Genomic DNA, 22401 nt, shown 5'->3' with positions numbered 1-22401 from the left:
CGTTGCCGGATAAGGAATTCTGTTGTAATTTGAGAAAAGTTTAAAGCTGTTGAAAACAAAAACTTGCATTTTAGAAAATTTTTTAGTTCTGGGTAAAGATCAAAACCCTAACCTTATTCCTAAGTCTTACCTTAACCCTTACTAACTTTAATCCTAACTCTGACAACACCTGATAGTAACTATGGCAACAAGTGGGTAAAAATAGCCACTGTGTTAATGTAAAAGTAAGTCGAAATACAGTTAAGATCGGGTAAAAAATCACAGTTAAAAATGTGGTAATCTGAGGACAAATGTGGTAATACAAGTGGTAATCTAGCTTTGTAAAAGTGGAAGCACTGCTATCAGTGCCTCTAGTTTCAATCGCTAGCCTCCCCGACCCAGCTGGGCGAACCTGCGTCAACGTCTGGCCAGTGCACATCCGTGCTCGCCGAATCAAAGCTTACTCTTCTCCAGTGAGTATGTATTACAATCCCACCTATATTTTTTGTTTCTATTGATTAATCGAGCCTCTGCTCCACATTTTTATTTGAATTTTGTTTGCCACGAGAGCCAAATTATCCTTAAATAGTTGACTCTCTTCCTCGTGGTAGACCCCAATTTTATCCGCTCTGCCTACTGGCAGACCGGGTATAAGAGTCAAGTACCTGCGCCGAGGTCGCGTGAGGGAGACGTGGGCGCCGCCCGGCGGTCAATTACTGCCGGTTCCAGCGTCCACACGCGACGGGTCGCCTGGCCCGTCGCAGGCCATCTTTCTGGGCAATGCAGAAAGAGCCTGTCTCCCTGGCCCGCTCCGCCATTCTAAATTTGCGGACGGGTCATGTAACGTTTTCGATCCACACTCTCCCTCCACAGGTACCTCGACTCCCCAGCCTGGCCCCGGCGACCTAAGCTGGTGGACTTACCCCTCCGGGTGCATCGTCACCCCTAAATCACGCCGCTCCCCGCCGCCGCGGGGTGTGGCAGGCCGGTTTTCTAAAGTCTTCGACCTGGCTATGTTTGTTTGTGCTCTCTCGCCGTGTCAATTATTTGTACCCGTGCGCTGTTGATGCAAATAAAACAGTTTAACACTAGTGGTGCGATACTGACAAGCCCAGCCTCATGGGCGAAACACGGTGTCTATCGCTGTCAATTCTTGCTACAAATCGGCTGCCGAGAAACATAACAACAATTTAATCATAATGTAACATACAGTCAGTGATGTACGCGCATACCTACAAAAAATATTGACGCCGTCAGCGCAAACGCAAACGTTCGAAAAACTATACGCCGCATGCGTCAACGCAACTTGTAAAAAAAGTTGGCGGCGTCAGCGCATACGGTACCCTAGCGCAAACTCATTTTGTTTGCTAGGTGCCAAACATTCACACGGTATAAACCACTCGAAACAACACACTTTTCAAGCCACTTCGCGATTTCTCGTTACAAGAAATTATCTTTTTGGCCGGAAGACACATCTGGCATTGAAAATATAAGTTTTTGCCTTTCGAAGAAGAGAGCTTAAAATACTTTTCCATGTAGGGCCATGGATTTGTATTATCATGCTCCATTTCACTTTTTATCATGCTCCATTATTATCATGCTTTTAATGCCATAATTCTCTCAGTAAGCTCTATGCTTTTTTCTGATAAGATTTTTAAAAAGTGGGTTAATGGAAGACAAAACTGCCAGACACAAGCAAGTTTAGATTCTGAACTGCACAACTCTTTGTTACCGTATTAGCGTTCAGGGATAGTTAGCATTACTAGTGTTATTAGCAGTAGGCTACTCAAAAGCCTCTCACAATTGGCATCTGCATGCATGTTTTGCTAAACTGCTCATCAAGTTACAAAACGTGTATAATTACATACTACGCAACAGAATGTATAAATTGTCAAGTAAAAATTACCTTAGCTTGATAGCCTACTGTATGTAGGCCTACACATTACTACGCTACATAGCCTACAACCAGAATAATCGGCAAAGGCAAAGTATTGTAGCCTACTACATATAACATACAGAGTACAACATCATTCAAGCAATCACGGTCGGAGACCAAATATTTGAGTTTGTTTAGATACATAGGCTGCACTGCTCATTGCCTGAGAAGTTTCTGATTTGCCCCAAAATGCAAGACTTAACTAATATAAATTAAAGTGCTCACAATTGCTTACAAGCGCCTTCAACACTGCATGACTAAAAAAACTTCACACTACGAAGCCAAGTCATTGTTTACATTTTACATGGAGCGACATTACCAACCTACCTACTTGCTTGCTTACATTACATTCCTGTTCTGACCCGTAATTTACTAAGTAATTTCTCAGTTAGGCCTAAGTTGTTTTAACTAATTCTTTCTTTTTTTCTGCAAGACTTCAGTCTCCACGTGGGACTCCAGGGTCAAAGGCAGTAGTGCGATATACAAACAAACTCCAGCTGACTGAACAATAGATGACACTGTGACACAACACTAAAACAATGGGCAATTGCAAGACGTCAACATTTCGCAGTTTGACAAAAAAAAATGCAAACAACAACTAAGACATTAAAAAGTATGCGTTGACGCTATGCGCTAAAAAAACGCGAAAACTTTACGGCGCATCCTCAAGCACAAACTATTCAAAAAAATGTGGCCGCAAGCGTTAGCGCAAACAAAAAGTCTACGCCGCAAGTATGCGGCGTAGAATTTTCGCCGCATACGTACATCTCTGCATACAGTAACAACATGGCCAATGGCCATGGCCTCAGAGATATGATTACCACATTATTATATTGGTAAGGTAACTATAGTCTCTGCCAAAAAGTTGATGCTTTTTAACGTGATGTTGCAGAAGGATATTAAAAATATCACACAAAAACACATTGCGAATAAAGAAATTAAAAATAGAGTTAGAGTATAAAGGTAACTTTCGGTATGGTACTGCACATGGTTGTGAACAGTCACACTAAGACTATATACCGAACATTATGCCACTGCTCAAACCAGCAACTTACTACACTACAACAGACTAGAAAATTGCACTTTAATGGATTTAAAGGTGATAGCACTTTATTTGTACTTTGAGTCAATGTATGACATTGTAAAGTGACATACATGACCACACATGTGCGATCTTCACTGCACAACTGTATGCTCATGTGATCATGGATTTACAGACCTAATTTTAATATCATATGCTCAATCAACTCTGAAACCATAATCACTCTCCATTCAATTGCAGGATAGATCAGCTGAAGAGTTATTATGAGTAATCATTGTCAAAATTCCAGGGTGTTTGTACGGGAATGGACTAATCATTTGACATCTGTGGATTTTGCAAATGACATTATTATAAAATGCATTTCTGATATAAAAGTAAGAAGTTTTGTGATAAGCTTTTTGTGTTTAATGCTAGTTAAGTATGCTGACTATTTTAACTAAAATTTTGAATAAATTAGACAACTAAGTTTGTATTTATGTAGCCTACTTGCTATGCATTTTCGGGATGGCTTAACAAATATGGTATTTTCCTTCCAAATAGTCCAACTCTCGGCTTAAGTTGGTTGTTAAAAAACACTGCTCACCTTTGCTTAGGATCTAATGTGACAATGTCCGATTTGTAGTGTTTATATTTTGTTTGTTTTAATAAACTGGTTTTGTACAAAACCTATTGCATATAACTGTGAAATTAATGTATGTGTGGTACGGTATGTCAGAGCTGGTGTACAAGTCTCCGCCCTGGTAAAAATACCATGATGTCATACACAGGAATCAACCAAGACGTATGGGTTGAAGTGTATGAACAGTAAAGCAAAGATAAAGTAGTTTTACCTTATATGTTTGGTCAATCCCTGTCTGTGATGTCATGTTTTCAATCCAGCTTACACATTTGGCTTGAAAACAGAGTGTTGAATAGAACTTTAGAAGTCTTTTATATTGCGGCTATTATTACTTATAAGTTATATTTTCTTGTTTCCTTAGCATGCTGTAGTTCATAGCAGAGATGACCACTTGCAAATCTTGACATTGATTGAGCGCATTATATTGAAAGCTTCATTAGAATTCGTGTCCAGTGAGTACAGTGAAGCATTGGTAATGGATGCCCTCATCAACATCGCTCCCGATTTAAAGCTTTTATCTGTGATTTCCTTGTTGTTTGAGTTAAAGTAAGCAAGAAACTTTAGCCAACCAGTCTTTGTTTTTGCTTTGAGAAATAGTTTTAATATATTGCAAAGGAACGCACCACATGCATAGCCATATTGACTTTTGTTAATTTCTAGTGTGGTTAAGAAAATGTTTTTTTAATGTTTGCATTTGAACATTCAAAAGATTGCATTTGAACATTCAAAAGATTGGAAAAGATTTATTTCAATTCCAAAGAAAGGAGACATATGGACATGTTCAAACTATCGAACCACAGCCTTAATACCTCATGCAAGCAAAATTCTTTTGAAAATCATCCAAAAACGACTGGGCTCAATTATTGAAAGAGAAATGCCAGATGAGCAGGCTGGATTTAGAAAAGGCAAAAGTACTCGTGACCAAATTGCAAATCTCAGATGGATTATGCAAACCAGCAGGGAGTACAAAAAAGATCTGTACATGTGTTTTATTGATTATTCAAAAGCTTTTGATGTTATCCAACATAACATTCTTTGGAGTTGTCTGAGAGACATGGGAACGCCAATGCACCTGCTGGAACTCATAAGGTCATTGTATTAAAATCAAGAAGCTACAGTTCGAACAGCATACGGAAATACAGCCTGGTTTATAATTGAAAAAGGAACACGGCAAGGGTGCATTTTATCTCCTTCTCTATTTAATTATGTACACAGAAATGGTCATGAGGAAAGCAGGGTTGAATAATTCCAATAATAAGAGTGAAAATTGGTGGCAGAATTATAAACAACTTGAGATATGCAGATGACACTACCCTTTTGGCCTAGAACGCACAAGATCTTGAAGACTTAATCATCAAAGTGAAAAAGGAAAGTGAAAGGACTGGATTGAAACTCAACATCAAAAAAACAAAAATTTAAAACAACTGGTAAAGCAGATAAAATAAATATCAAGATCGATAATCAAGAAATTGAAACAGTGAATGAATTCATATTTCTAGGCTCAAAAATAAGCTGGGATTCTAATAATTCACTAGAGATAAGGAGAAGAATAGCGCTGGGAAGAAATGCATTTGTTGGAATGAATAGCAATTGGAACAGCAAGAATATAAAATTAGAAACAAAGAAGAAGCTGCTCAAAACTATTATATTCCCAATTGCAACATACGGATGCGAAACATGGACAATGAACAAAACAGACAGAAGAAAGATTGATGCATTTGAATTGTGGTGTTGGAGAAAGTTACTGCGTGTTCCTTGGACAGCCAGAATAACAAATGAGAAAATTCTCGAACAAATTAAACCGGACAGGCGGACATATCCCTAGAAGCTAGAATCGTCAGGCAGAGACTTTCATATTTTGGCCACATAATGAGAAGCAAATCAATGGAAAAAGACATCATGCTTGGTTTGGTCAGTGGAGGAAGAGAAAGGGGGCGCCCAAAAACAAGATGGCTTGACACAATTGTAAATGACAGTGGTATGGGAGTGCATGAATTGAAGGAGCTGCGTGGGATGGAGAGATGTGGAGAAAGATGACATATAGAGTGACCGAGAGTCGTAAACGACTGAACGGATGAAGAAGAAGCATTTAGACAAGCTGAACTTTAAAATCTGAATTCAATGTTCTAACTGGATATTTAATTAAGAGAGTAAAATAGCTAGATATGGTGCAAAATTATGATTAAAGTTTGTATAATATGTGATGTGCATACAAACGATATGTCTTCAAAACAAGCCATTTGCCAAGTAATCTTACTTAATAGGTGTATTTAAAGTCTTTTCTTCATATTTGTATTCCTGTTTAAAAGTGTCCAATATGAATTGTTTTAGGTTATTGTTAATAATAATATATGTGTATATTGGATGTTGTCAGCACCGAGGTGGTTTTTCATCTTTATGGTGTGCTTAATGCAGTTACTGTTAAATTAGGTTAACATCTACACTTTCATAACTAATAACAATAACTATTAATAATGTCTGATAACATTCCAAAACACTAATTAAGCATATGTCTGTTTCTTTAGCATCGGAAGCTGTCTCCAATTTGTTGTCTTGTTGCTTGAAAAGATGCTGCAGAAAGGTTGTTATAAACAACTTTTGGTTCAAGAGAGCAGAACCCCACCAGTTGCCATGCAACATTGGGACAAACTGGTTTCCTGCCTTGCTTCTTTGCCCGATCATATTGCAAATAAGTTTCAAAACAAGAAGAGGTAAATTGTGATGTAAGATTGGATGATGCAATTGAGATATTTGCAAATTCTTGGCTGTTGTTGACATTCTCATACCTGATATGAAGAAATGCTAAATAATTTTAAGCCAAGCTTACAAACGTTTATTTGTTTCATTCTTTTAGTATGGTACCAGTGTCGTATAACAAATATCAGATTATATCTTTATAAATCATCTTGCTCTAACCTATGTTTCAGTTTTTCCTTTTTTCATCATGAAAAGTTTTTTATCTTTCTTGGAGTTCAACTAGCTGACGTAATGGAAAATTTAACCGAAACTGTACGTGGTGGGCTGGATATCAATACAGAATTTCTTTCAATGAACATAGGGCAATTTTGTCTGCTGGGCAAGCAAAGTAAGAATTTTTACGAGTTCTGCTCGGACATACATTTCGTACAGTACAACTCTGTTTTATCACCAAATTAATTTGCCCAGAAATTTATGTAGGTTACCGTACTGCGTTTCACTGAATATTATTGAATGATGTAATCAGTTTGTTTATTTTTATCAAATATCCAGTATGATTTGAATCTTGCAATCTTTATTTGATAAAACAAAAGAAGAATTGTCTATATATACGATATGGAAACAACTCAGTTTGTCTACACCTTTTTTGCTTGGCATTGTGCACTCTTTGTAGCTTTAACACTATTTAGTGTTTTATGCATATATGTAGGCCTACTTGGGACAAAACCTGTTATAAATATACAATTATACATGTCATATGTATGTAAGTGTTCAAGAAAAATGTTAACCAAATTCTAAAAATATTTCTGTCAGTTGTTACACTATTTAATTTTAACTATCGTATTTAATTTACACTATTTGTTACACTATTTATTTTAGTTGTGTTCTTTGGCAAATTTTGAGTTGATTATGTTCTGACACACGATGTGCAATAGTAGAATATCTCCTATTCTGCAGGTCAGCGGTCCCCAACCTTTTCTTCTATCACGAACTGGTTTTAAAATGAAAATAGCCTAGCACACCAGCAATAGGAAAAACGAAGTTTGACGTTTAGGCGAGATTTACACCGAACATACAAAACTGCCTTCAGCATACAAAAACGTTGCACCAAAAATGGCGCATGTTTGTTTCCTTTTACCATTCACACCAGGAATAAAATTTCTTGTGTGAATGGTAAAAGGAAACAAGCATGCGCCATTTTTCATGCAACGTTTTTGTATGTTCGGTGTGAGTCTTGCCTTAGGCTACTTCCATAAATCTAATTTTTAAAGCGGTTAAAACACAATTCAAGTTATTAGTAGGCTATATAGGCCAGTATCGATCTTGGCTTTTGAGGCGCTCCTAATAGCCTACTTTACCGATATGCTACTAGGCCTACCGTGCTGTATTCTTTAACTGCATTTTCTGAAAATATGCGTTTGCAATGCCACCTGAGAGATGGACAACATGGGAAAGGGAGCGAGCAAAAATATATAAAAAAATTACGTGTTTTTTTTGGGTAGCATGTGGCTGTGTCCCCTCCCTGGATCCGTCGCTGCTTTGACAGATATACAGCAAGTTGTGGGTGAGATTCCTACGTATTATGGGCATGACGGCATTTGCTTCCATTGTAATCAATCTATTTTATGGCTGAGGACATACTTTCAGCCAACTCAAACACTTCACCATTTTGAATGAGTGTTGTCGCGACCCAGTAGCAACCTGTTCACTACCCGATGGTTGGGGATCCCTGTTGTAGGTTATGAATACAGACAACACAGAATGATCGCACAGTTAATTTGCTTTAATTTTTAATTGTTTATGTGTTTAACCGACATATGAACCATGGAATTATCCAAATCAGATTTTTCAATTAATTGTTAAAGTTTGGGATTTAGAAATTTCATGCAATTAACCGATTTCATCTGTATTATTTGATGTTTCATATTTTACTAAACTCTGAATAAAAAATAAAAACATTTTTAAATAATTTTTATATATACTTAATTTTTAGATCACCTTTTCAAAGCTTTACTTCCTTTACTGGTTGTGAAAACAGAGCAATGTTATATTTGGAAAAGTCTCACTCACAAATGCTTTCTTAGAATACCTGATCGATGTTTGGATTCTGTATTGCTATACATCTTTAAGTTTGCGCCATCGTAAGACTATGATTCTTTTCTAAATGCTTATCTTTTGATTGGTAGACAATCTTAATAAATAGAAAATAATGCTATAATTTTAACAAGTATATATACAACTTCTGGAAGTGTCATTAATTAGGTATTACTTGTTGAAAAAGGTTTTCCTACTGTATATACTGTAGTAACATGTTTTTAAAAGTTACTTTTTTTTGCAAAAAAGCATAATTTGTAATTTAAATGGCAGTATGAGTATTCAATCTATCTCACTTTGTTTTTTTTTTGTATTATTCTTCAGGTCTCAATGTCTATTAAAGATCTTAGGAAATCTCGTGGTTGAGAAGCCAAAGGCAAAGTTTATTATTCTTCACAAACTGCTGCTTGTCCACAGTTCGTCTGATATCACTCTAGCCAGAAATGTTGTGGATTATATTGGGAGTTTAGATTCGAGCGATCAATTGCTTGCAGAGGTGGGGGTCTGGGGCTGCACTGTCCGTTGTTTTTACGTTATTTCAAGCATGCTTTTTGTGTTCATAGCTATGAATTTGTTTCTCTTGACTGAGGTCCTTTTTGTTGCCTAGAAGTAATCCAAGCAAGCGGTTGGTTGTGTCAACTGACTCAATTCAGAAAGCGAACTGCCAACTGACCAAGTTCGACTTTTAGTCACCGGTTTCTAGTTTTGCAATTGTCTTTTTGAAATATGTTTGTTTGGGCTAATCAAGCATGTGTAGGTTGCCACTATTATCCTTAAATCTTTTTGGGTCCCACCATAATATGTGCTTTCATTTGCGATGTCAATCATGTTGTGGCATATGTGGAATATTGATCTGATGTCATTTTTTTGCAACCACAGACTCTACAAAAGTTGCTAAACGCCTGGAGTAGCTCAAGTGCAATAAAACACACCTCATACGAACAGCACCGTTACATCACGGCCGCCATCTTGGTTTGTGTGAAGCATTTCAGAAAAACCAAGACAGATAAACAGAAGGAAGGTACGTACGTGGTAGCCTGTTGTAGATCAACAGAAGATAAACTACCAGTTGTAATATTTGATTACTTAGTTATATCGTTTATCTGTACGGCTTTTCTTACTTGAAAAAAGATGGAACGGCTGTTTCATTTTCTATATAAAGCCAGAAACTGGCAAAACAGCTTTTGTTATCATAAAGCAAAGACATTTTTAAAGCTAAGCAGATGTTTGTTGGCCAACCTGACGTAGTTTGTATCAACTATAGACTTGATACTACCTTTGATGGCTGGCATGAAGACACATTTGGAATCACCTGATGAGTCTATCCGTGTGCTTGGAATGATAGTTGGTGAAAAAGTGACGGATTTAATCAGTCCTGGTGACAAGAAAGACAGCAAGTAATTTTATCTTTTTCCTATCAAAATCGTGGTTAGCAGCATAGGCTGATTTTCAAGCGTGGAGACACTATGTTCTTGGCTGCCCTTTGCAGCTGAGGTCATGGTTATTTTTGTACCATTACTAAAATTAAGTTTTCATAATAAAGCGATGGTATCCAATCCGCTATATCTAGTTAACGAAATTTCACAATTTGAAAGTAAATACTTTGTAAAAAAAGGAAAAAAAAATATTTTGTAACTTATTTCCTTTGAGAGCCTGCATTTCACTTCTGTGGCTTGACTTGAAAACCAAACTCTGCCACCGCTGTTGTTGTTCAGCACCAAAGTGGCCTGAAGTTGATTGTCAGTAGCGCTGGGCTTTCGGGAGATTAGAAAGTTCTCTGAAGAATGGACCCAGTTGTCGATGATGTCTCTCCGTCATCGCTGCTGGTCAGGGAAGCCAGAGATGTTCTGCTGACTCTTTTTCATTGTACGGCCGTCATCGATCGTCCACCCTCTCTTTGTCAGATGTAGCCATCTTCGTAAGCGGATGAGGCCACTTTTCGACAATAAGGGTCATCTGCACTAAACGCCATACCTTTCACAGTGGCTGAATTTAATCAAACGTTTTCTCTAGTACACACTGATATGAAATCACCAAGCGCATGCTTTTCCCAGTTACACTAACCATGTTTCCAAATGTTCCAGGCTTAAATTTGAGTATTCTGCTACAAAAGAAACCGACTTCCTTTCGTCTTTGTGTCAACCTACCCCGCCACCTGACGAAGATTTCTACAGCAAACAACTGAATATTTTTGAGTGAGTCGATCGAATCGTGTAATGAAAGCAAGCTTAGACAATTAGACATTCATCATCAGTCGTTATCTCCGCCTGCGGCAGATTGCGCATCAACATGGCTTATTTGCTTCCAAGAGTGGCGATTTTGAGCCAACTCGCCCAGTGTCGTCAAGTGGAGTCCGGTCCATTGGACGACACTGGGCGGTGTTACGTCTATACTTGCTGTGTTACGTCTTCAAGGAAAATTCTCAAAACTAGTTCTCATACAGTGCTATTTCCCTACCTCATCCCACCGCGATGAGGAAGTCCAAGAACTATATGACAAAATCCAAGCTATCATTGACAACGTACCAAAAATTAGACAAATAGACATGTATTATTGCTATTTTATTGGACTGAGTATGCTTTGCTGTTTTGTCCAACTGTCATTCGCCGCTCAGTTTTACTTTTTTGTTGTTTACCAAGTCTCTAATTAATATCTTGATCAGTTTTGAAAAAGTAAGCAAGTTCTGTCTACGATTGTCAACAAGTTTTCAAATCGACAATAATCGTATTTATTACGATTCATGTCGTATGAAGTAACATTTATTTATTTTCTACCATTTTCAAATTGGCGTGTTATTTATGAAATTGTATTTAAATTTACTCAACGCATTTATAAACTTTTGCTATACCTCGATCACTTTGGTGCAATTAACGTTTGGTGCAAATTTTTCTCAGAAAGGCAAAAGCGGAAGTTTCTAACCCCACGTCTACCATACCTGCCAACGAAACAACGTACTCGGCTCGAAAGAGCTCAGTTTTTAAAATGGCTCAAAGTCAAAAAATAAATTTGTCGCCGCACGATAGCAACAAAGTGTCAAATGCGTCACGAGATGACGACGATGAAACAGACAGTGACGATGAATTGACTCCTTATGACTTGCCAATCGAAACACCGTTTTCAAAGGTTTGTGTACAATCTCGCTTTACTAGATGTGTCGTTTTTAGACTGACCACTGACCAGGCTTCAGCTAGTCTGCTGACTGTTTAATTTTCCCTGGGAGCGTGACGTATCGTCATCCCCGTGATGAGTATTAGCCTTGGAATGTCCTTATTTTATTTTGTGACTTTGGTTTAACGATTTGATTATTTTGGCGTAGGTTCCTAAACCGATGTACATCCGGGATTGCATGGACGGCCTGATTGATAACAAAGATGGCGAGCACATGGAAATCTACCTTTCAAGCATTGCTAGCCTTGTGGCTGCCGATCAGTTCTCTGCTAAGGAGGCAAGTACTAACGTAATATACTCTAATATTGACATCTTAACACCGATGATGAAATCGATCAATTACATTTTCTGGTTTAAGTCTAGGAATGGAGTGACATCTGCATTGTTAATACAAGGAAAGAAATAATTTTTTGAACGAACAGACAAGGTGAAGCGACGTTGGTTTAAACAAGGGGCGGGGAAGCGGTTATTTCTGTATTCGATTTCACATTAAATTCCGCCAGAAGTTACCACAGACAACTCAAATCGCTTTCTGCTGAAGCATTGTGGAAAAAGCAAACAGTGCTTTCAATCATTGGCCCTCCATTCATGTTTGTGGCATTGGTTCGGACAACTGGTCTCGTTGATAAAGTGTTTGGCTCTGAGTTGGTCGATGTTGGTTTTACACCCAAACGAATCACACAAAATCATTTTAAAACTGTCAGCTAACTTCGTGTGTGTACGATGTAGACTCCTGAAAGTACCGTATGTGCATGGTAAAGGGCTTACAGTATATGATATGAAGGACTGGAATGATAGTAATGCTATTTTGTTATTGCGTAGGTGGCTGTGGAACTATGCAAGGTGTTGCTCAATCTCCAAGACAACTACGCAATCGATAACTTCAATGAATTAAGGCGAAATGCCATGGTATCAGTTCTCGTCTGTCATCCAAAACTCGTAAGCTGTTGCAAGAATAATGTTTCAATCAACTTAAGGAATTTCGTATGCAATGTATTAGTTTTTACGACTCTGGGCTGCCACAAGAAGATAAAAGTAATAACTAGCTTTAAGCCATCTTAACGTTGGACAGGAAGATCAGACCTACTAATTCCTTGATGAAGTCAGTCGTACTGACTGATGAAACGTCGGAAGGGCAACTGGTTATCAAGTTATATTCTTATACCCTAGCTTCCAGAAAGCAACACATCAGTTGATAATTAATCGAATGCGTGGTGAACAGACGTACTTGACGAGCTTCTTACATTGTTACCCGATTTTCTTTTTGTATCGCGGCCTGTTGTGTTTGCATTCTTTGAACTAAAACCTGAGCACATGGTCTTAAAAAGGCGATTCTGACCATGCGATTAGATTCATGTTACAGCTGCAAGGTGGCATTTCCTTGCTGTGGCTACGATAGTGCAACAGTTTTGTACGTAACTAATTCTCAGTGCAATGAGTAATGATCATAATGAAGATGTACATTGCATTCATGCCTGCCTGTGTATCATGCCTCATCATCATGCCTGTGTAGGTGGCCAAGTATATCACAGACGAATTCTACAGCGAGCATTACAACTTGCAGCAAAGAATGGACATGCTGGACGTACTGGTTATGGCAGCTGGTTGTCTAAGCGGCTTGGAACGAAAGGAAGATAGAGTGAATGTAGGTTCTGCTTTTTATAACGTGAATATTTTTAATACCCCTGGCGTCCTCATCACAACTATCAAAAAAGGCAAATGACATTTATCGGGCATGTCTACTGCAAACGCGGAATTGAACACTCGGCAATGATGGGGAGACTTCCTGGTCAGAGGCACCAGGGGTGTCCACGTTTGAAAATGTTTAAAAATCTTTCATGAACAAACCAAAATTTTGAAAACTTAATAAAAACTATGGACAATCGATCGTTGTGGAGACTCACGGTAGCCGACGCCTTATTCAGGCATGGCCGATGATGATGATTTTTAATAATATCAATTAAGGTGTTTGTGGTGCGTACGAAGTCTCAAGATCCCAAGATAAGTTTTGTTGCTTCGGGATGAACAAGACCGAACAAGTATTGGCATTGTACTGCAGTACTAGTAACTGAAAACTTTTACCCCGAATTAGTTGTACCAGTAAGTCAACAGACCAAAAGTTTGTGCACGGATATTATTTGAACTTTATAAATCCTGGCTGTTAGCATTGGACCAATATATCTATCACTGATTGTACCATTCTGCCTATCATGTATAAAGATAAAAGAAGTGTTAATTATTATTTGACATATAATCAATCCGAAAATCTTGGAGTATTACGGTCGTATGTTTTTATAGTCATAGTGAGGGTAAAATGTGGTCAAAAATAACAGATTAAAATGTTATATTCTTTAAGAAATAAATTCGTGAACAAGTGTACTTGAAAGTAACCTTGATTTGGGTTCTAGAATCAAATTGAAGAAGTGGAGCCGCCTACAAAAGAATTGCCATGGCAACAAGTGGTTGAACGTAGAATAGAAAGTAAAACAAGAAGGTTTGGAAAGGTCGGTCAAACGTGTAATTGTCTCTCGTTATCGCATGAATGATATGATGTAGTTATGTCGTTGCCTTAAAATTGGGCCCATGTGTTTGACACTATTTCACGTTGGTAATATTTCATAATCTGAACCTTTGCCACTTACACATCAGATCAAAGAAAATTAGATTTTCTATCAAAGCAATCACAAACTATGTCAATGTGTAAATGGAGAAAAAGCACCAATCCACTTAGTTTGTGTGCAAATGCAGGTTGTCTTGTCGAAAATGTGAACATATTTTGCAGGCGCGAAAACCAGTTCAATCCAGTCCAGACCGGTTTGGTCCTGTTGCTGGTTATTTTTTCTATCCACTAATGGCGGGATACGATCGCCGCATTCGTACGATGGATCTTTTAGGAACAGATTCCATCATTCTCGGAAGACTCCTTTACGCCCTTGGGACCATCATTTATTCAACGACCAACTCAATGGTAGGGAAAACATCAGCATTTAGCAATTTGGCTGAACTTTGGCACTATGTCAGTTTATTTGTTTTTTATACAACAAGAATTCAACTGGCTGGCGGTGTATGGTGCATTTCAAAGAGACTGGAATTATTCTGTTTCTTTTATGCAAGAACATTAGGGTGTCCCACTTTTAGGCGACTTTTCAGGAAAATTAGGTTCGGGTCAAATTCTGAATGGATTTTCGTCACTGATTTCAAAAATGACGTTATTTTTTCATTGTGACGTCATCTTGATGTGCCAGCTAGCGGATTTTTGCTATTTTGGCCTTATCACGAATATGGTAAGAGCTAGAGACTTGGAACTTGTGCCAAAATGATCGGAAGGGACGATTTCCTATTTGTTGTCAATACAATATGAAACGCTAACTGCAACAGAAAAGGAGTTATATTGAAAAAACATGTTTTTGCTCATTTTTGGACAAAATAATGAGAAACAAGGCAATTTTGCTACTGTGATGCTTTTATTTCGCTTGTTAAGTTGCTCCACCTTGTTTAGCAATTAAGTACAGTGGTAGTAGTAGTGGTACACACACACTCTTGAATGTCTCTTCCATGTAAATGAGATTTATTTTACACACGCAAAAAGCTTTTTGGAAGGCAAAGTGAAAGGCCCTAATGCATACGAAAATGGTGGTTTGATGAACATAATTAAGAAAATATCAAAACTTAAGCCCCAACATCTGAAAATCCGACAATATTGTAAAGTTTCATCACAGCTATAGCCGCAAATCATTTAAAAGCCCAGATCTGATGGTTTTATGAGCACAAGAAAGAAGCTAAGATTCATTTTTCCGGAGCGACCGTATGTGTCTTCTTGCTATGGCAGTTCATTTAGTGATGAATGTTCCAGGAAATTTAAAACCCCTACTTTTTTATCGTCAAGAAAGGTTGTCCCATGCGCGTTGAATAACAACAGCGAGTGGTTACTTAAGATTGCAGATTTTTGGGTATTGTGTTGGGCCTCAGGATATCCGTAAGCTTCAACCTATGGTTTCTTTTATTGTTTGTGTTTATTTGCCAGCATTTTTAGTCATCCATCTTAAACCTTCCGCTGCTGAAGGTCCCTCAATTGGTACTGCTTACAAGAGATTTATTACTTGCATATAAATCTGTGGATAAACCAGTATTCAACGCTGTTCTGAAACATTTCGTTAAGCATGCATCCCAATGGTTGAGCCCTAAAAACGTTGCTTTAAGTTCTCCACGCTGAAGCTTCGCCTTTTGCTGCTTATGCGGCAAGATAGAAAAGTTTTCCACGAAACGTTGATATCGAGCAAACGCTTTTGAAGCGTGACAACTTAAGTGATTTTTTTCTCCGAAGAAAGTAAGATGGCTCCACGCATTGCATGTTTTTTATCTCCATCAGTGTTTTTGCGTATGATCAACAACAACAATCGAGGAACAGAGCGCTTTATTGGCAGACTGAAACGCGTTGTGAACGGCTTGCGCATTTGTGCTGCTTTGCACAGTATGGTGTGATAAATAATCCCATTGAACTGTGTTGTGTTGTTGAATGGTGGTTTTGTTTGATAGATCTTTAAACGAAATGATCAAGGGTTTAAAGTTAGCTAGTATTAGTAATTGCAATATGCATGTAAAAATCAATGCTGAGGTATATAATCAATTGTAAATACAATATGCTAGACTAACTACCACTGTACTTAATTGTTAAACAATGTGGCGCAGCACAGCAACTTAACAACCGAAATAAAAGCGTCACAGTAGCAAAATTGCTGTGTTTCTCATATTTTTGTCCAAAATGAGCAAAAACATGTTTTTTCAAAATAACTTCTTTTTTGTTGCAGTTAGCGTTTCATATTGTATTGACAACAAATAGGAAATTGTCCCTTCCGGTCATTTTGGCACAAGTTCCAAGTCTCTAGCTCTTGCCATATTCGTGATAAGGCCAAAATAGCAAAAATCCGCTAGCTGGCACATCAAGATGACGTCACAATGAAAAAATAACGTCATTTTTGAAATCAGTGACGAAAATCCATTCAGAATTTGACCCGAACCTAATTTTCCTGAAAAGTCGCCTAAAAGTGGGACACCCTAAAGAACATGTTTAATTGACATGAAAAACATTGACAGATGTTGAGTTAAAAAGCATTTTTGACTGAAAAACCCTAACTGGCACTTCTGGTCTATTTCTATGTAATTCACTGGTACAACTGAAAGGAAAGTAAACATTCTGAGCTGGTTTTTGTATCAATTCTTTTTTTTCTAGAAAGCCGAAAAAATGGGACTTTCCTTGCTGGACTTCATTGCGCAGTTGAAACGACACGTCGAGCCTTTCGTGCGTAAAGCTTGTATCTACTGCGTCACTATGACGTCGCTCAGCGCACCAACACTGACGCAAAGACTTGGCAGCCAAACTATGGAAGCCCGTGAGTGGCTCTGTGACGTCATGGGGAATGATGACGACACGGTGACGAAAGATTTAGCGGCAAGTGCCCTCGGGATAATGAATGGAAAGCTGCGAAAAGAACTAAAGATCGAGCCTATATGACGGCGTTGTGGATTATTGAAATCTTAGAGCAAAGAAATGCTACTATCCCGTGGAGATGGAAGCGCAGGCCTACCATCTGGCTTCAACAACGAACAATGATGTTGAATGCGTGATCACTGACCTGTGGCAAGCTACGCTGCAGTGCACTTCGTGAAAAAACATTACTACCACGGTCACTGTACGTTCTTATACGGTTGCAACAGGCAAAGGAAGTTGCCAGTGGACTCGCCAAGTAGTACCATTCACGACAATTAATGTTTGTCGTACGTGCAATTTGTTGTCTGACGGCGGCTTAATCTTGCTCCGTGGTGCAGGCTCCTTTGGTCAAACAATCCATTTCTTGTAATGTCTGCTCCCCTTCTTGCCATGGAACTTGGTTGGTTTTTCAATGTTTATCCTCGGACTGATAAAGTCTTGATAATGATAGGTTATTCCTAGTAGTTTCGCGTACTTGTAGAGCTTTTGATCGCCCCCCTCTCTTGGATCTGATACTGTTAGACACGCAGATGTAAAAGACATCAAACGTAGTCTCAAATAAGCTTCAGTGAAACCATTTTCTCTCGGCCTTTTCATAATTGCTTCATAAATAGAAGCCTAATCTTGGCCATCTAGTTCAGTTCACAAAGATCCAAGTTAATTAAAAATAGTTAGGCTAACTATGGAAAACAGCGTTTGTCACCAATTTATCTTTATAACTTTTACTGCTTTTGTTTACTGCTCAATCCAAAAGTTGTTATTCACTCAAAAGAGCTGAAAAATAAAAGATTAAACGAGCCTCCCAGAGCCCTTCCATATCTGGGTGCTCAGCTCCCTCGAGTCCCCCCCCCCCCCCCTACCGATAGTATCTTAGCTATGAACTCGCCAGTTTTTGTAATTAAAAAGGTATCGCCTTCATTAAAACTGTCAATCTTTCGAATGTGGAGTGTGCGTTATCTGCGGTAAAGCTCTATTAACATAATGTTACCGTACGATATTTTATTGTAACGCAATATGACCACCCCTTTCCCGACGGCGTAATAATATATTTGAACAGTGCCCGAAAGGTGTACTCATTCTTCAAAGCAACTTGCAAAGCGGATACTCTTCAATGCATTCATTATTATGGACATTATCACTTGAAATGAGTCGTAACTTGAACAATAGTTTTCACAAGACTACATTGAGGTACGCCATGCACGAAGCTTCAGTCTGCCCAAGAGAGCAAAATCCGTCATTTTTACATTGAGTCATTGACTCAATGTAAAAATGACGGATTTTGCTGTCGGGGTGGTGATCAGATAAAGAATATGAAACAGTCAAAATAAAATAGATCTACGAGCAACGTACACAGACGACAATCGCCCACCCGTACTCTCTGTTCTCGGGTAGAGTTACTTAACGGTAAAGATATGCCAAACATGCTCCACACCAGAGACCCAGCTCTGCACTTCTTACGTTCCTGGAGGCTTATTAATTCGAACAATGTTTTAGCTTATACTAACATGGATTGAACACTGTAGGAGGGCGAGTTTATAGAAGTGCTGTTCGGAAGCTAATGCAAGAGTGCTTCTTTTTTCTGAAAACGCTTTCTTGAAAACGCTTTTTTCTGAAACGCTTCATTTCAATTTTAAAAACGTGTTTTTTTTTTTTGCAACTTTTGGATGAAATAAAAACACGTGCAATCTAATATGTTTCAAAACAATATTTTGTAAAGCATAGAAACAAACGGTTTGTCCCTGTAAGGGTTGGTGTAAGATTGGAAAACGTTTACTTCACCTCTCTATAGTGTAAATAAACTTTAATTTTCAGCAAAGAACATTACAATGAATTATGCATTGATGAAAGATCTGAATCTGCAATAAATCACCTTGTTGTTTTTGAAACTTATGCGCTTCATTAAAAGATTTTGAGACTAAAAGAGCGTGTAGAAACTTTGGAGGATATGAATAAAAATATAACGTACGGTGGCTTTTTGAAAAAGCTCAAAAATTCTTGCAAGGATGCAAGTACCAGCAATTTTTGTCCGAATTATAAGCCTACAGTACTACACTAACAGAAGCCAGTAGTAGGCTATTGCTACAGTTCAACCTCTTCAAGGGAAGTGGTGATCTCATTCCTGTTGAAATGACAGGTAGAACAAGAGGTAGATTGAAGACAAGAGAACGAATATGGCAACCAATACCAACAGAACATCCTACAAAATAAAATACCAATGACATTTTGGTTCTGTTAATAAAGTAGCCCAGGCATGTTAGTGATGTTGTAACTTCAACCTGTAAAACTTAACCAGTTGCAATTGTGGATGGAGAATGACGTCGTAACATGTAATAATCCAAAGGTTTTGGAAAAACCAATCATGGTAAATGTAATCTTAACTGGTAACTAAAAATCATTAATTTTGTAATGTTATTGGAAGCTTAAGTTCAACAAACAATTTGTCCCATGCTTTATAAAAGCAAGTTAGATATGATACTGATGTGACTTCTGGAACGAAGAAGCTTCAAGATCAAGTGGCACTGGTTCGACTCTCGGGGTGTGCCAGTCCGAGGATAAAGATTCAATCAAATCAAATGATGTGACAAGATAAAAATGATAAACATCCATTTACTCCTGGTTATGACAGAAACACTTCGATTTTTGGTGATATCTATCCATATACCTACCTTTATGCCTATCGATGATTGTTTGGCTTCTGCTGTGTCTTTCAGTGACTTTGCAACACTTTTATTTACTTTATGCTCTTGCTTTCCTGCCAACAACAGGGATCAGCTAGGTATTACTTGGGTCTACTAAATACAAATATGAAAAAGAAAAACTGCACCAGTACCCACAAAGCGTTTAAAAGTTTCACAAAATCAAAAAGTAATAACTGATACAAAAAGCATTTTTTGACTAGTCCATTTGTGAGTTTTTCATTGCAGAATCAGAACCCTATACAAGGCCCTTCAATAAAAATAATGATCAATGTCGTTGTGTGAGCCTCTGGGGCAGAGAATATATCCTTTTTACTGCCCCAGATTCACAATGTTCTCGGACAATTGGACAAAGCAGAAAGGCTACTAGAGAGCAGTCAGTCTTGTTTCATCATCCGAGGCACGAATAATGATGCAAAACCTTTAATTTAAAAGTTTAATGACTTTATACAAAGCAGGATCACAAATACAGCATTTATTTCAGCTGTGTATACTGAACTTGAGGGTGAAGGCTGTGCCTGTTTGTTGCTAACAAGTTTCTCAATCTAGTAGTGATAAAGACTATTAGACAGGTACGCAACTACGCACATAAGTAATGCCCCACATCAACTTGATTGATTGATTGAATCTTTATCCTCGGACTGGGAAAGCTTCTTGGAGAGCTTAATCCTGGCAGTTTCGCATACTTGTAGAGGCTCCTCTGGAAATAATCCTATGAAACCCTAGGGGCTTGTAAATCCAGGTTGAGAACCTCTGCTCTACACGTATGATACCACTGTGAACCAAAAGTAAGCTTCCAAACATGTTTTTCAATATTTTTTTTTCAATTTAGCACAGATTATGACACAAACCGAAGATTCTACAATTTTTATCAAGGTTTTCTGCTTTTGAAAGCAGATGTATCATTCTTCTTTGTGTACTATGCCAGTTCCAGGCTTAGGCGTTGCATAGTTCTTTCCATCTATCCCGATATTTGACTAGTACCGTATATTAAAAATTGTTGTGATTGTAACATGAAGATGATCCTTGAGGTTATTGATGTATATATATATAATAAATAATTTATAAAAATATTGCAATATAAGCAAGCAATCACATAAAATTATAAGTGCAAAAAATTGTAATAAAAACATACTACTGTAAGAATATAATATATTGCAACAAGAAGTTGAACATATAAGTTGTTTGTATATTCTTATCTATAACTTACCTATTCTCTTTCTGTAAGTATCAATATTGCTTCCTTTATTTATCTCCTTTTTTCCCATTTTTCATCGGCAACGGCAACTTATCTACAAAATTGATATCTGCTAACAGTGTTATAACAGAAATCTGCATCTAGTGCAAACCATTTCACTCAATAGTTTTAATTTGTATCATTTTATAGGTGAAATACTTTACAACTGAAACAGACACTAAAAAAATTTAATTCCCAGAACAATGAAGGCAGCGATAAACCAAAATTTAGTGCCATTTTTATACAGTACCGGTAGCTCAGTGTTTTGAACATTTTTGTGTGGAAAAACATGTTTCTGTTACTTATTGTCTACTTGGGTACTTTGCTGCAAACAACCATAAATTAAAGACATTGATTAATATGATTATGCATGTTATCGTAATTTGCAATGGCGACACACTCAAACAATTATTAAAAGTTCTACGCTACTTAAGAATATGAACTGATGTAGTAGAATTCCTTTAACAAAAGCTATGGTAATACATAATTTGGTAAATATGTTTCTTTAAATTGATACTTTAAGGTTGGAGTTACTACAGTCACTACTTACATTGCCAACTTTGCTATGTTGACGTGTATTGTTTTGATAAGATGGTCAGAAATAAAAAAACAACTGAACTGAACACCTGAAGTCGCTTTGATTGTTTCCAGTTGTCAGCTTTGTGACACGTCATGACCTGGTAGCGTTGTGCGGGATTTCCCTCCTTGGGCTGATGTAAAATGATGAACGCGTCATGCATAAATTACAGTACTTCAAATCAGGAAATTACATAAGGTGCGACCAGTTTATTTTATGCCGATTGTCGACCATGACAACACGTATTGGGGCTGTACGTTTTACTCGTTTTCAATTTCTTTTCTTTGCAATTCAAATGTAGGCAACAAACAGACGAAGTTTCATAAGCTTTTGAGGTAGGCTGTGGTTGTCTGCCAAAACCGAAAATGTTTTCAAATGATGTAAAAGGCGTCAGGATACTTCTGACTGATTTTAGGCTTTTCCCCGAAAGTTACTTTTTCACCATTTTGGCTAGTTGACTGGATGCCATTTCCTATTTTCCAAGTCCAACCTATCTATGGAACGAGAGAACAAGCTTTTACGGAGAGGAAGATGAAAATAACTGAGTTTTCTAAGCCTTTGTAGAATATAAGTTTAGCATCTATATTTTGGGTTATATAATTTTTTGATTCGATTAACCAGGTGTCCCAACAATTTGTTCCAAAGCGATGTGTTCCTCTTCAAAAAAGAGCTTCCTTTGTTAACACTAGGTTGCGAGCGCAAGCTTAAACTAAATCTCGAAGCTCGAACTTTAAAAATATAAAATTCAGACAAGATAAGCCAAAGGCAGTAGTTAGCAACGGTTGTGTGTGTTTTCGCTGGCGCGAAGTTCAGTGTAGCGACTCTAGCGAGTGTTCGATGTTAAGAAGTGAACTATGAAATTTAGGTT

General features: G+C 37.8%; 2 protein-coding genes across 2 annotated transcripts; one reads left to right on the top strand and one right to left on the bottom strand.

Moving 5' to 3' along the window:
• The first annotated feature begins 3195 nt into the window (after positions 1-3195).
• On the top strand, positions 3196-18089 carry LOC145771888 (telomere length regulation protein TEL2 homolog). Its single transcript, XM_082583641.1, has 16 exons — positions 3196-3331; positions 3938-4122; positions 6102-6287; positions 6504-6661; positions 8267-8414; positions 8692-8863; positions 9247-9388; positions 9632-9764; positions 10452-10562; positions 11262-11490; positions 11684-11812; positions 12358-12474; positions 13049-13180; positions 13944-14039; positions 14318-14503; positions 16766-18089. Exons 1-16 carry the CDS (start codon positions 3221-3223, stop codon positions 17045-17047), a joined length of 2517 nt encoding a protein of 838 aa, XP_082439767.1. The 5' UTR covers positions 3196-3220; the 3' UTR covers positions 17048-18089.
• Positions 18090-18920: 831 nt separating this feature from the next.
• LOC145772763 (triple QxxK/R motif-containing protein-like) lies at positions 18921-21645 on the bottom strand. Its single transcript, XM_082584640.1, has 4 exons — positions 21507-21645; positions 20930-21011; positions 19690-19775; positions 18921-19220 (listed from the first exon to the last, which is right to left on the bottom strand). The coding sequence occupies exons 2-4, from the start codon at positions 20985-20987 to the stop codon at positions 19137-19139; spliced, it is 228 nt and encodes a 75-aa protein (XP_082440766.1). The 5' UTR covers positions 20988-21011; positions 21507-21645; the 3' UTR covers positions 18921-19136.
• Positions 21646-22401: the final 756 nt, after the last annotated feature.

The sequence above is a fragment of the Aplidium turbinatum genome, chromosome 6 (assembly GCF_918807975.1).
Source record: "Aplidium turbinatum chromosome 6, kaAplTurb1.1, whole genome shotgun sequence".
In the NCBI taxonomy this organism is placed as follows: Eukaryota; Metazoa; Chordata; class Ascidiacea; order Aplousobranchia; family Polyclinidae; genus Aplidium; species Aplidium turbinatum.
The sequence above is the reverse complement of the archived record's forward strand: the minus strand, read 5'-3'. Positions and strand labels throughout refer to the sequence as shown.